We start from the raw sequence: 12,456 nt of genomic DNA on the forward strand, positions 1-12,456 counted from the left end.
CCCTGATTGCTTTCTTTCATCCCGGGCCTTTCAGTGTCGCTAATGCCGCCTTTATCACAGAATTAGGGGATTTGGAGCCGGTGCACAAAGGGGCCTTCGAGAGCGTCCACAATCAAACGACAATCGGCCGATCTCGGGCGGCCGGGCGAGGCGAGCGCCGGGGATTAGCGCGCCGGCCCGCGGCCTGATAGCATCGGCGCGGCGGGGCCGAGCCGCGGGCTCAGGAAGCCGGTTTAGCGGCCCGCGCCGCGGATCCCGAAGCCATTAGGGGGATTAGCACCCGGCTAATCTGCTTTGGCTGCTCGATTGTCACGGGCGCCGGACGCCTCGTGGGCGCGGGCGCGGGCCGCGGCGTCCGGGCCAGAGCTGGGCTTGGGGTTCCAGGCTGTAACCAGGCTGACTCGGTCCTGAGGATGAGAGGGAGGGGTGCCAGCCGGTGGGACCAGGCAGCGGGGCCGAAGGGCGGCCATGGCGAAGCCGGGGTGCGGAGCTGGCCTTGGGTCGGACGCAGGCGTGGGCCTCCAGCATACAGTCTGCAGGCCGGCCCTCCGGTTCCCACTTCCTCTTCCCTTTCCTCTGTCTGGGACCCCATTCCCTTCTGGCCAGTCCATGCCCATCCTCAGGGCCCTCGCCCACCCGCCTCCTGCCCGCGCCCTGGTCGCCTAGCTCCGGCCTGGCTGTCGGCGTCCATCAGGCGTGGACTCGTTAGTGGGACACTCAGCTTCCCGCTGGACCAGGAAGCAAGCAGGGCTGCGCGTGGAGACCACCGAGGGCCATAGCCGCAGACCCTCCATCCTTTTCATTTTGATTTGGGTGGAAGTTTACGGAGCAAATTCATCTTCCACACAGCAGTTCATCCACACTCTTTCAGGGCATTGACTGCAGTCTCCACAGTGTAACACCTCTCTTTCCACTTCCTTCCTGTGGTTACCTCTTCCCTCTCGCCCTTTCCCGTGTGTTCCTGCTCCTGAGCCAACACTGCCCTTCTGTCCTCCCGTTTCTAAGGACTCTATGTACCTGATGTAAATGTTCACTTTGTAAGCCTATCTATTGTTTTGCTGGAAGACATGGGAGGGAGCTCCATTCCCGGCCAGAAGGGTGACTAGGGCCACAGTCTCAGGGGGTCTCACCAGGCCCTATCAGACCAGTAAGCCTGGTCTGTCTTTTTTTTTTTTTTTTTTTTTTGATGAGTTTGAGTTTTGTTCCACATTTCTCTCCCCTCTAGCCGGGGTCTCCTGCACTGATCCCTTTCTAAGTAGTTAGCAGTGGTAGCCAGGCAGACCTTCCAACTCTGCCTTGTCCCTCCCTGCCGGGTGGTTTTTAAGGACATAGCTGATGCCCCTTGCTGCCACCCCCACCCCCGAGCTAGTCTCTTGAGCACCCTTCTTTGCTCCGGGTCTGCCTCCTCACTCAGAGGACAGAGTGGAGCTGGCCAGGCCTGAGCCTCCCTAAGTCTCAGGTCCTGGGTCCTGCCCCAGGGCTCCTATTTGGTTAAGAGGAAGAGGGGCTCAGCCAGGAGGCCGCAGTGTTGTCAAAGCCTGTGCTCGCTGCTGCCCTCTGCAGGGACAGTCCCCAGCCCTTCCGCCTCCTCCTAGGTTGCTACTAAACTTCCCTCGCCCCCTACGTGAACTTAGAGATGTCCCCTCCGCCTCAGGATTTTCTCCTCCAAGGAGATGTAAGAAGCCCACAGTATCTTACAGGAGACTGGGGGCAGCAACAGGTAGCTGGACCGAACTGGCGATGCTGGAGCGGTAAAAGTGGAGAGGCTGGCTAAACCCTCCCAGTCAGCCCCCTTACCCTGGCTCTGCTTCTCTTCCCACAGCTGGGACTGATGACACTGGGACAGATATAAAAAGGAGCTCTGATAGCACAGTGTCTAAGGCATTTGATTGCTAAGCAGAAGGTTGGCGGTTCAAACCCACCAGCCAGTCCACGGAAAGAACTTGCTGCCATCAAGCCAATTCCAACTCATCACAACCCCCATTGGGTTTCCGAGGTGGTAAATCTTTACGGAAGTAGTTTGCCAACCTTTTGGTTAGCAGTCAATGCCTCATCCAAGGAAGATGGGGCAATCTACTTCTGTAAAGATTTACTGCCTCGGAAACTCAATGGGACAGATAAAGAAAAAAAAAAAAAAAAAAGACAAATTCACTGCCATTGAGTTGTTTCTGACTCACAGCAACTCTTTTTGGGTTTCTGAGGCAGTAAAACTTACAAAAGTTGAGTGGGCATGCTTCCTTCTGCGGAGTGGCTCGTGGGTTTGAACTACCAACCTTCTGGTTAGCAGTCAAATGCCTTAGGCACTGTGGTAGTTAAATTTATATGTCACCTTGGCTGGGCCTGGTTGAGTGGCTGGGCAGCTGGTGGTAGTTATTCTCCACGATGAGACTGGCAATCAGCTCCATGGTGGGATCTACCACAAGCAGCTGAGTAGCTGCCTTTGGGATGTGGTCTGCTTCCTGGATATAAGAACCCTTGGGAATGGTCTCCAGCTCGTGGCACGCTTGGACCCTGCATGTAGCTATGTTATCGTTCAGCAGCCTGCCATGCTCTGCCGACCTTAGGACTTACAATGGACTTGAATTAAAGGCCTGCCGTGTGGTTTGGTAACATTGGGACTGTGCTATTCTATGTCAACCTTGGGCTTGTCAGCCTCAGCAGCCAGCAGCTGCCTGAGTGGAGAGAGGCCTCTAGCTCCAGTGGGCCAGGAGCAAGAGGCAGAGCTGAAGCCCAGGGTTGAGCGGCTTTCACCCAGCCCCTAGAACCTGGCCCTTTGAACTCAGACTTCTAGCCTCCTGAACTGTAAGAGAATAAACTCCTGTTTGTTTAGGCCACCCCATTGCTGGTATATTTCTGTCAGAGCGGCACTAGGGAGCCAGAACAGGCACTATGCCACCAGAGCTCCTTGGCACAGATATAAACCAAAAAAAAAAAAAAACCCTCACTGCCGTCAAGTCGAACCCATCTCACAGTAACCCCCTCGTGGATTTCTGAGGTGGTATCACTACAGAAATAGATTGCCCAACCTTCCTTTGAAGGAGTGGCTGGTGGGTTTAAACCGCCAGCCTTTTGGTTAGCAGTCAAGTGCCTTAGGTTCTATGCCACCAGAGCTCCGTGGGACAGATATGTTGTTGTTGTTATGTGCCGTCGAGTCGGACCCGACTCATAGCGATCCCTCCTTGGGTTTCCGAGGCAGTATCACTACGGAAGTAGACTGCCCCATCTTCCTTCCGAGGAGTGGCTGGTGGGTTTGAACCGCCAGCCGTCTGGTTAGCGGGCAAGTGTCTTAGCCACTATGCTACCAGAGCTCCCTGGGACAGATATAGGGGGAGGAAAACCAAACCAAACCCAAACTCACTGCCATCAAGTTGATTCGGACTCACACTGTGGTAGTTAATGTTATGTGCCAATTTGGCTGGGCCTGGTTGCGAGTGGCTGGGCAGCTGGATGTAGTCATTCCCCGTGATGAGACTGGTGATCAGCTCCATGGTGGGATCTGCCGTGAGCGGGTGGGCGGCTGCATTACGGATGTGGTCCCACTTTACAGATGTGGTCCTGCTGCCGGTATAATAGGCAGCTTTGGGAATGGTCTGTAGCTTTTGGAATCCTTGGACCCTGCATGTAGTCAAGTCATTGTTCAGCAGCCTGCCATGTTATCTGCCAATCTTGGGACTCTTAATGGACTTCAATCAATGGCCTGCTGTGTGGTTTGGTGATATGAGGACTGTGCCTTTTCACTTGTTGACCTAAGGCCTGTCAGCCTCAGCAGCCAGCAGCTGTCAGAGTGAAGAGAGGCCTCCAGCTGCAGTGGGCCAGGAGCAAGGGCAGAGCTGAGGCCCAAGATGGAGGGGCTTTCACCCAGTCCCTAGAGCTGGCACTTTGAACTTGGACTTAAAGCCTCTAAAACAAGAGAATAAACTCCTGTTTGTTAAAGCCATCCCATTGGTGGTATATTCCTGTCAGAGAGGCACTAGGGAACCAAGACACATAGCATCCCCCTTTGGGTTTCAGAGGCTATACATCTTTATAGAAGTAGATTGTCTCATCTTCCTTCCACAGAGCAGCTCGTGGGTTTGAACTGCCAACCTTGTGGTTAGCAGTCAACTGCGTCAGGTACTGTGCCACCAGGACTCCTAGGGATCCATACAGAGGAGGAAAAGGCAACCTTCCCTTCATTTTAGCCCTGGTCCAGAGGCTCCCAGACTTGGCCACAGGTTCGGAATCTGCCTCCTGGGAGCTTGGATCTGAAGACACAGGAGGCTAACGGAGGTGAAAGGTACATCTCCCATCGCGTGTGGGTCAGGCAGGGCCCGAGGGGCAGTGCGAATTACAGGGTAAACTTGGAGAGTGGGGCGCAGTGTTCCAGAGAGAGGGAACAGCCTAGGCAACGGTCTAGGGGTGAGACAGTGACCGCGGGGAAACCCAGCCTGGTTTCGGGTAGGGGCAGGGAGTGTCCCCCCAAGCTGGTGCGGCAGGAGGGTGACAGTGGCCAGCGTAGGGCAGCCGGTCGGCCGAGCAGGCCCCATCAGTCACTCCGGGAGGGTGACGATGGTGGCTGAGCCGGCCGACCGATGGGGGCAGGGGGTGTCTGCGAGCGAGATCAGAGGACTCGCCTTGAAATCCAAGGGCCTGTGACTTGTGGCAGTGACCGCGAGCCACTCGGACACAAGGCTGAGGCTGCGGTGGCGCGGACAACTGAACCACAGCACCGTGTCCGGGACCCCCAGCAGAGAGCGGCCAGCCGAGGCGTATGCCCTCTACCCCAGAGCAAGCCGGCCGCGCCGTCGTGACGCCATCAGCATGCGCCGCCCCAATTTCCGTTCCCGCCCCCCGAGGGCCGCTGCTATTGTCGCGAATGTGTTCGGGGCAGTAGACCGCTGGCCCGAATCCCGGTGCCCCTGTGTGGCCCGGGCAGGCCGCGCCTCCTTTGCCTCGGCGTCCCGTATTTGAATTACCTGTCCTCGAGGCCCGAACAATGATAATTTCTTATTCAGAAATGGGCCCCGGGAGGCTCCGCTCTCTGGACTGCAGGGCGGGAGAGCGTGCTGAGAGGCACGCATTGCGGGGCCCCGATCACGACGCGGGCCTTTGGTTCCCTTTCCCCAATTACAGCCCGAAGGAGGTCTGGTGGCTCAGGGCCTAAATCATTTGACTGCTGCCTTGAAGGTTGGCGGTTCAAACCCACCCGCTGCTCCGTGGAAGGCAGATGGGGCAATCTACTTTTGTAAAGATCTTGGAAACCCAGTAGGGGTCACTATGAGTCGGAATCGACTTGATGGCAGTGGCTTTTGTTTTTTGGCAATTACAGTCTGGGGACACCCTGGGCAGCGAAAGCAGGGGGCTTTGCCTTGGATGTGTGTGTGGCTCTGGGAACGCTGGCCCAGCCCGTGGGTGCACACCGCCCAGGGCAGTAGCTTGTGCGCCAGTGCCGTTCCCTTGTCAGGGGTCCCCGTGCTTTGGGGTGGGTGAGTTGGCCTGTAGGCACGGGGGCAGGGGGAGAAGCTCTGGTGGTGTAGTGGGTAAGGCTAACCAGGAGCTGCGTGGTTCAAACCCTCTAGCCGTCTGCCAGAAAAAGGTGAGACAATTTACTTCCATAAAAATTTACAGCCTTACTGTAAATCTTCACCCAAATCCTAATAAAAAAAAAAAGAATATTAAAAAAAAAAAAAATTTACAGCCTTGGAAAACGGATGGGACTTGCTGTGAATCACAATTGAGTCATGGCAGTGGCCTTGGTTTATTTTTGATTTAGGGGCAAGAGGGGGCGAGATGGTTTATCCCTGGAGGTTGCTTCAGGCGGTAACACCCCTGTGGCCACGTGGGGCCTCCCAGGTCAGCCCGGGCCAATGGAGGCGTAAGTGGGTGGTGGGTGTGGCCGCCAGACAGAAGGGACGAATGTGACAACAGCCTAATTGTGTTGGGAGGGTCAAGGGTGAGGTCCTGGCCCAATCTGAGCAGCGAGGACGCTGCTCAGGGGTAGGGGTGTTCGCCAGATGAGAGTGGGAGGCGGGGAGCTGCCTTGGCCACAGAGTCAGAAGATCGCTCAAGGGTCATCCGTCCACGTTGTTGGCTTAGACCACATGTGTGCACGTTGGGGGCAATCTCTGTGGCCCTTCCATCCTTCAGGCCCGTTCCCTGTGTCCTCTCCACTGTGCCACGTTGTCCATCCGAGGTCTCTGGGTCCACGGCACATTTCTACGTTGTCCAGCGCCCCTTTTGTGACCCCGTGTTTTCCCTTTATTTCTTTCTGTTCTCTGCGCCTTCCCTTGTGCTCTGGCTCTTGCGTTAGAGCCTGAAATTGAAAGGCATTTGGTTTGCTAAAGGCTAAAGCCTCCATTGGAACCTTAATGCCGTCCCGAGCTTTGACCTCGGTTCAGAGGCCACCGTTAGTTTTCTCTGTCACTTCCCCAGTGTTTCTGATCTTGACTGACCCACGTGGCTTTGCTAATTCCAGGGAAAGCCTAAGGAGAGGCGGTACACATGATCATTTTGGGAACATCAGGGCAGGGCAGTTAACCTCAGGAAAAGTAGAGTAACTAGGACGCAGGAAAGGGGCTCACACAAAGAACTAGGCAACTTGCTCAGACATCTCTAGGACCGAAACAATTATCTGGGTAACCTTATCTTGTTTAAAGGGGCTCTGGTGGCGTAGTGCCTAAGGCATCTGACTGCTAACCAGGTTGGTGGTTCAAACCCACCAGCCACTCCGTAGAAGGAAAACTGGGCAATCTACTTCCGTGAATATTTACCCCCTTAGAAGCCCAAAGGGAATCGCTATGAGTTGGAATTGGCTTGATGGCAATTTTTATTTTAATTCTTGTTTAAGAAGCTCTGGTGGTGTAGTGCCTAAGGCATTTGACTGCTAACCAGAAGGCTGGTGGTTCAAACCCACCATCTGCTGAAAGATGGGGCAATGTACTTCCATTAAGATTTACAGCCTTGGAAACCCAATGGGGGTCGCTATGAGTCCCAGTTGGCTGGATGGCAGTGGGTATGGTTGGGGCTTTGCCTCCATGAAGACTGACAGCCTTGGAGACCCTGTGGGCAGTTCCACTCTGTCCTCTAGGGCGCTGTGCATGGAATCCACTCCAGGCAGTGGGTGTGGTTTGGGTATTTTACTTTTACTGTTGATTTTGTAAAGCTCCCCGGACAGACACTTGTTCTGGTAACATGTCTGTCCGTTTCCCACCGTTGTTTCCTGTTGCTGCATGTGCCGAATGAAAATTGTTCACTATTATCACTCTGTGGTGATTTTTCCTCTGGGACACTCTCAAGTGCCCACCCATTGTTCCTGATCCCCCTCCCCTGAGTCTCTGTGTTCCTTAAAGACGCTTGTCCGTGAAGTCTGACACCACCTAAGAAGTAGAGTTTTTCATCCTCATATCCTCAGATGAGGGTGTGCTTCCTGTGAGGACAGAGGGACACAAGCCAGACACTGAAGTCTCTTTGCAAAAGACAGACTCATTTGTCAGGAGGGATTCCTTTTGTTTGGCTACTAAGCTCTGGGGAGCTCTGGTGACATAGTGCCTAGGGCATTTGACTGCTAACCAGAAGGCTGGCAGTTCAAACCCACCAGCCACTCCTCGGAAGGAAGAGTGGGCAGTCTACTTCCATAGTGATACCGCCTGGGGAACCCAAGGAGGGGTCTCTATGAGTCACATCTGACTCCACAGCATTGAGTTTGGGTTTTACTAAGCTCTGGTTAGAATTCATCTACACAAGCAGGGGACATAGAGAACCCCGACGATGCCTATGCAGCCAGGGTTCAGGGGGAGGGTTTAAGGAGGTTTCAGGCTGGGAGACCGGAAGGCAGCTGCCTGGGGGTATCAGCCCAGAGAGGGCAGGACACCTTCCTGAGTCCCACAGCGAGAGGACTGGGCTGGAAGTGGGCCAAGGCCTGCCTCTGCTTAGCTGCCCTCCCGCAAGACAATCATCCCCCCCCCCCCCCCCGGGCTCAGAGCCCTGTCCGCGAGGATCCCCGGCCTGAGGCTAAGCAGAGCTGGTCACGGCCATGACCTCGGGCGGCACCCCTCCTGGAGGCTCCCAGAGTCGCACCCGCAGCCTACACCTGTGCTTTGACATCCAGACCTGGGTCTTGCCCACACCGGCCCACACACCCGGGGTGGTGGGGCTAGCCGGCTGACTCCGGGGGCTGCCGGTGGCTCTGTTCCGCCTGCGGTTCAACCAGAGACTCACCCACGGCGCCCTGCACAGACCGGCAGTGGTTCCAGCGCCGGCAGCCCCAGGTCTGCGCTGGCCCCGCCACGGGCGTCCTGCCTGCGGCCTTTCAGGGCTTGGTTAGATTCAACTTGGCTCCCTCTGGGTCGTGCCTGCCTCTTCCTCCGCCCTGCCCTCCCACCAGGCTGGCTTCCCAGAGCCTAGGGCATCCTAAGCGTCTTTCTCTGCTCCCAAAACAGCTTGCCTTGCTAGCTCCTTAAGTTTCGACAAACCAAACTCACTACCATTGAGTCGATTCCGACCCATAGCAACTCCCGTTGGGTTTCCGAAGCAGTAAATCTTTATGGAAGTAGACTGCCCCATCTTCCTTCTGCAGAGTGGCTGGTGGGTTTGAACCACCAACCTTCTAGTTGGCAGTCCTCGGGTCCTTGTGAATCGGATCACAGTGTGGTCTGTGTGAGTTGGCTCCTCTGTGCTCATAGCCCAGGGGCCTGACCCACCTCCAGTAGCTCTTCTAGTCGGGATGGGTCATCAGGAAGGGTGCGTACCAGGGCTGTTCCCCATCCCGCCGCCAGCACAGGGCAGCTTCTGCCCCATGTCCCCGGGAGGAGCACCCCAGACAGGACGCTGGGGTGCACTAACGCTGTGGGGGTGTCATGTCTTCTTTGTGCTCTGCTACTGGCTCCTGCAAGCTCCAGGAACTACTTGGAATGTTGGATGCTCCAATAACCTGAAACCCAAAGCGAAACGCTAACATGTAGGCTGCCCTGGGAGCTCAGCACTGTTCTAAGCCTTTGGTAGGTGACCTCATCCGTTATCGCGTCCCATGAGACGAGTCCTCTTATCCTCCCATTCTATGGTTAAGGCACCTGAGGTTAGGTGACTTGCCCATGACCACAGTGTGCAGAGGGGGGCAGGCCTGGGGAGCTGCGTCCCCCCAACCTCAGTGGCCTGCAGCAAAGCTCAAGGCCCCGAGCAAGCTGCCCAGGGCGGGGAACAGCTCTGGCATCGCCTGACTGGCTGGTTTCACTGCCTGGGTTTTTCACGTCTGTTACAGCCAGGGCTGCGTCCTGGGAGTCCAGGGTGCATGGCTGGCCGGCCTCAAAGCAGCACCCCAAAGTGTACACTGTCCTGCACCTCCAGGCCCACGCCTGGCCCTCAGATCTGCCCTGGACACCTTGCCACCCCAGACTTTCCTCCCCCTGCTGAACTGTACAGGGGGCAGTTTCGGGGGGGGCTCGGTCTTCCCCCAGCACACCCACGTCCTCTCTCCACGCTTCCCCCAGGCAGGCACTATGGACAGGAAGGTGCCTGTCTTTATACAGCTAGAGGCCTTGTGCTGCAGCCCAGGGTCTGCCATAACTTGGGGTGCAGCGTGATAGAGGGGTATGGGGACCCATCTGCTCAGCTCTGTGACCTCTGGCCTGGTCCCTGGGAGGCTGCAGCCAGAGACCCATGGTCCCCGAGCTTCAGGTTGCAGGTGCAAGCGGGGGCCCCACCAGGCATCACAGCTCCCTCCTGCTCCGGGGAGGCCACGCCCAGGCTGGGTGAAGGCCCGAGGAAGGGCCGCTCAGAACGTCGGGGCCAGAGGCTGGATGGCCCCACTGCCCTGGCTGGATCTCAGACCTCCAAGCGCCTCCCCTCTCCTATCCCCAGCAGCCCGTCACAGGAGCACGGGAGGAAATGAGGTTGCCCATGTGCTAGGCCAAGGGTCAACCCAACAGGAAAAGCAGCGTCACGGGCCAGCCTTTCACTCTGGCCACTCGGTGCTGCCCCCCAGGTCACAGGGAGAGCTGGGCAGAGCTCTTGGGGGGCTGACCGCCTCTGGGGCAGCTGCTGTCCTTCTCCCGGCCTGGTCCTCGTGGCACACGGCTGTCATTGCCATTGCAGATGTACCCACACAGGGAAGCAGGCACAGAAGCTCAGACAGGATCCGGTTTATTCTGCCTCGGGAGGGTGGCCCTGCAAGTGGCGGTGCCACCCTGTCCTGGGCGGAGGAAGGGCCCGAGGGCCGGTTAAGGCCAGTGGCGGGAGAAGCAGAGGGCACGGGGCCCCTGGAATGCAGTGAGGCCAGGCCGAGGCCCAGAGGCAGCTGTGGTAGGCTGGGGCAGGGTGCCCCCGCCGCCCGGGGTGGAAGGCACCGGACTGAGACCGAGCCATGGCTACAGGGGCCGTGGACCCAGGCCACATGGGCACCCCAGGAAGCAGGGCACAAGGTCAACAACACAGAACACAAGACACGGCTGAGGAGCAAGCAACGTGGGCTGTGCGGGCAGACAGTCATGGGCCACGGGGACACCCAGCCACGGCCTAGCTGGTCACAATGGTAGTGTCACACACAGTCCACAGGGGACACACGGCACTAGGGGACATGTGGACTCAGACACAGGCCACAGGGCTCAAAGGACGCAGGGAGGGGCCTTTTGGCATTCTGCACTGGCATCGTGGGGCATGTGGGGCTGGACTGGAGGCACCGGGGTCCCTCCGCAACAATGGGCTCAGTCCGTCTTCCACACTTTGTTGAGCAGCTTCACCACCTCATCGTAGATGACGAACACAATGGCCACGTCCAGGCAGACCCGGCCCAGGCGGGGGATGGTCCCCTTGTAGAACCTGGGAGGGGCGTGCAGTGAGCAAGGGCAGAGGGACCATGTCCAGGTGGAAGGGCAGGGAGGGGTGGGGACAAAAGCCCTGCCCTGACACTCACGCCTTGAGCCCCTCCTTCCTCAGGATTTGTAGGCCACAGTCCCAGGTGCTGCGGTATTTGTGGGCCTCCAAGCCCTGCGGGGTGCAAGCAGCTCGTCAGCCAGCCCTCCGCCTCCCCTCCCCTTGACCAGGCCTCATCCCTTCCCGGGCCCCACCTGCATCCGGGTCTTGATCACGTCCAGCGGAGTGTTTCCGAAGACACTGGCGGCGCCCGCGATGGCCCCGAAGACCCCAGTGATTAGTGGGTTCATGGGCTTGTTGGGGTTGTCCCCTGGTGGGGGTTGTGGTCAGGGGGTGATGGTGGGCGGGGTGCGTCTGTCAGCGCTCGGAGGGGTGGCAGGGCAGAGTGGGGAGGAGCCTGGTCTGGGTCAGGGTCTAGGAAGGTGGGCGCTCCCGGGGGCTGGGGCTCTGGCTAGGGGACCCAGAAGGGAGAGGGGGAGAGGTGGCGTCTGTGTGGTTGCGACGGGAGCAGCGGACACACCTCACCTCGGTACCAGTTGCGCAGGGAGGTCATGACGAAGAAGCGGATGGCCTGGTTGGAGCCCTGCTTCAGGACGGTGGCCGTGAGGCCCTGATACGTGCCCTTGAGGCCTGAGGCAGGAGCAGAGGGGGCGTCACAGTGACGCCCCGCCCCCCGGACCAAAGGTGGGGAGGGGGCGCCTCCCCGTGGCTCACCTTGCTCCCGCACGATCTCCCTGACCCCATGGAAGAACCCTTTGTACTTAGGGTTGGGGGAGGTCTGGTCGTGAATGAATTTCACCTAAGAAGAAAGCAAAGGTGCTGGTCCCAGGGCCACCAAAGGCCTGCCTGGCCCCAGCTGACAGGCAATCGGCTGCCCAGGCCAGGGCTGGACCCAGCTCCTGGCCCGCAAGCAGCACTACCCGGCCACTCAGCACAGCCCACAGGGACAGAGCCAGGCGAAGCCCTACACAGAAAAGACTGCCCCCTTGCCCAAAAGTCTGCCGCCATGTTTGCAGCTATTTCCGAAAGGTTTCGGCAGCAAACGTGTGACCTTATATTTGCTGTCTATGGAAGAATTTTTAGAAGCCTTTGGGTCTGTGTTCCAGCTGCACATACCCTCGGTGGTGCACAGCCAGGCCTTTCCTCCGCCTGTCCCTTCACCGCCCCCTGAAGTCCCAGGGCCGCGCGGTGCCCATCCCCACCTTGATGGTCTCCATGGGGCACACGACCACCACGGCCTCGGCCACGCCGGCGCCCAGGCCGCACAGCAGCCCGCGAGTGCTGTCCAGCCGTCCCTGGGGGTCGCGCATGTGGTTGCTAAGGAACTCGAACATGCCGAACCTGGGGGCGGGAGGGCGTGAGAGGTGCCGCCGCCGCCGGGCCGGGCCCCCCTCGACGCCGCCCAGGTCTGGCCTCACCTGACGGCCGCCTTAGGGATGGAACCGTAGAGCAGGGAGCTGAGGCCGCGGTACAGGCCCAGGACGCCATGGCTGCGGACCGTCTGGCGCACGCAATCCCCTGCGGAGGCGGCGGCAGTCAGCGCCCAGCGGCCCCCGCGGCACGACCCCGCGGCCCGCCCGCCCGCCGCGCCCCTGCTCACCGATGCCCCGG

At 58.4% G+C, this 12,456-nt stretch overlaps 1 protein-coding gene across 1 annotated transcript; it reads right to left on the reverse strand.

Annotated features, from left to right (window-relative positions):
* Positions 1-10,676: 10,676 nt before the first annotated feature.
* On the reverse strand, positions 10,677-12,355 carry SLC25A1 (solute carrier family 25 member 1). The gene is made up of 7 exons (XM_007955445.2): positions 12,264-12,355; positions 12,048-12,186; positions 11,560-11,644; positions 11,371-11,475; positions 11,040-11,155; positions 10,886-10,959; positions 10,677-10,791 (listed from the first exon to the last, which is right to left on the reverse strand). The coding sequence occupies exons 2-7, from the start codon at positions 12,177-12,179 to the stop codon at positions 10,677-10,679; spliced, it is 627 nt and encodes a 208-aa protein (XP_007953636.1). The 5' UTR covers positions 12,180-12,186; positions 12,264-12,355.
* Positions 12,356-12,456: the final 101 nt, after the last annotated feature.

This window comes from Orycteropus afer, unplaced genomic scaffold, assembly GCF_000298275.1.
Source record: "Orycteropus afer afer isolate SDZICR_OR568_19922 unplaced genomic scaffold, OryAfe1.0 scaffold00502, whole genome shotgun sequence".
Classification (NCBI taxonomy): Eukaryota; Metazoa; Chordata; class Mammalia; order Tubulidentata; family Orycteropodidae; genus Orycteropus; species Orycteropus afer.

Excerpts from the sequence above, each read along its gene's own strand:
- SLC25A1 (XM_007955445.2), bottom strand. The coding sequence starts at position 12,179 with ATGTTCGAGTTCCTTAGCAACCACATGCGCGACCCCCAGGGACGGCTG. Across the intron at positions 10,960-11,039 it reads TGATCAAGACCCGGATGCAG|GGCTTGGAGGCCCACAAATA; the intron begins GTGGGGCCCGGG and ends TGCACCCCGCAG. Across the intron at positions 10,792-10,885 it reads AGGAAGGAGGGGCTCAAGGC|GTTCTACAAGGGGACCATCC; the intron begins GTGAGTGTCAGG and ends CGCCCCTCCCAG.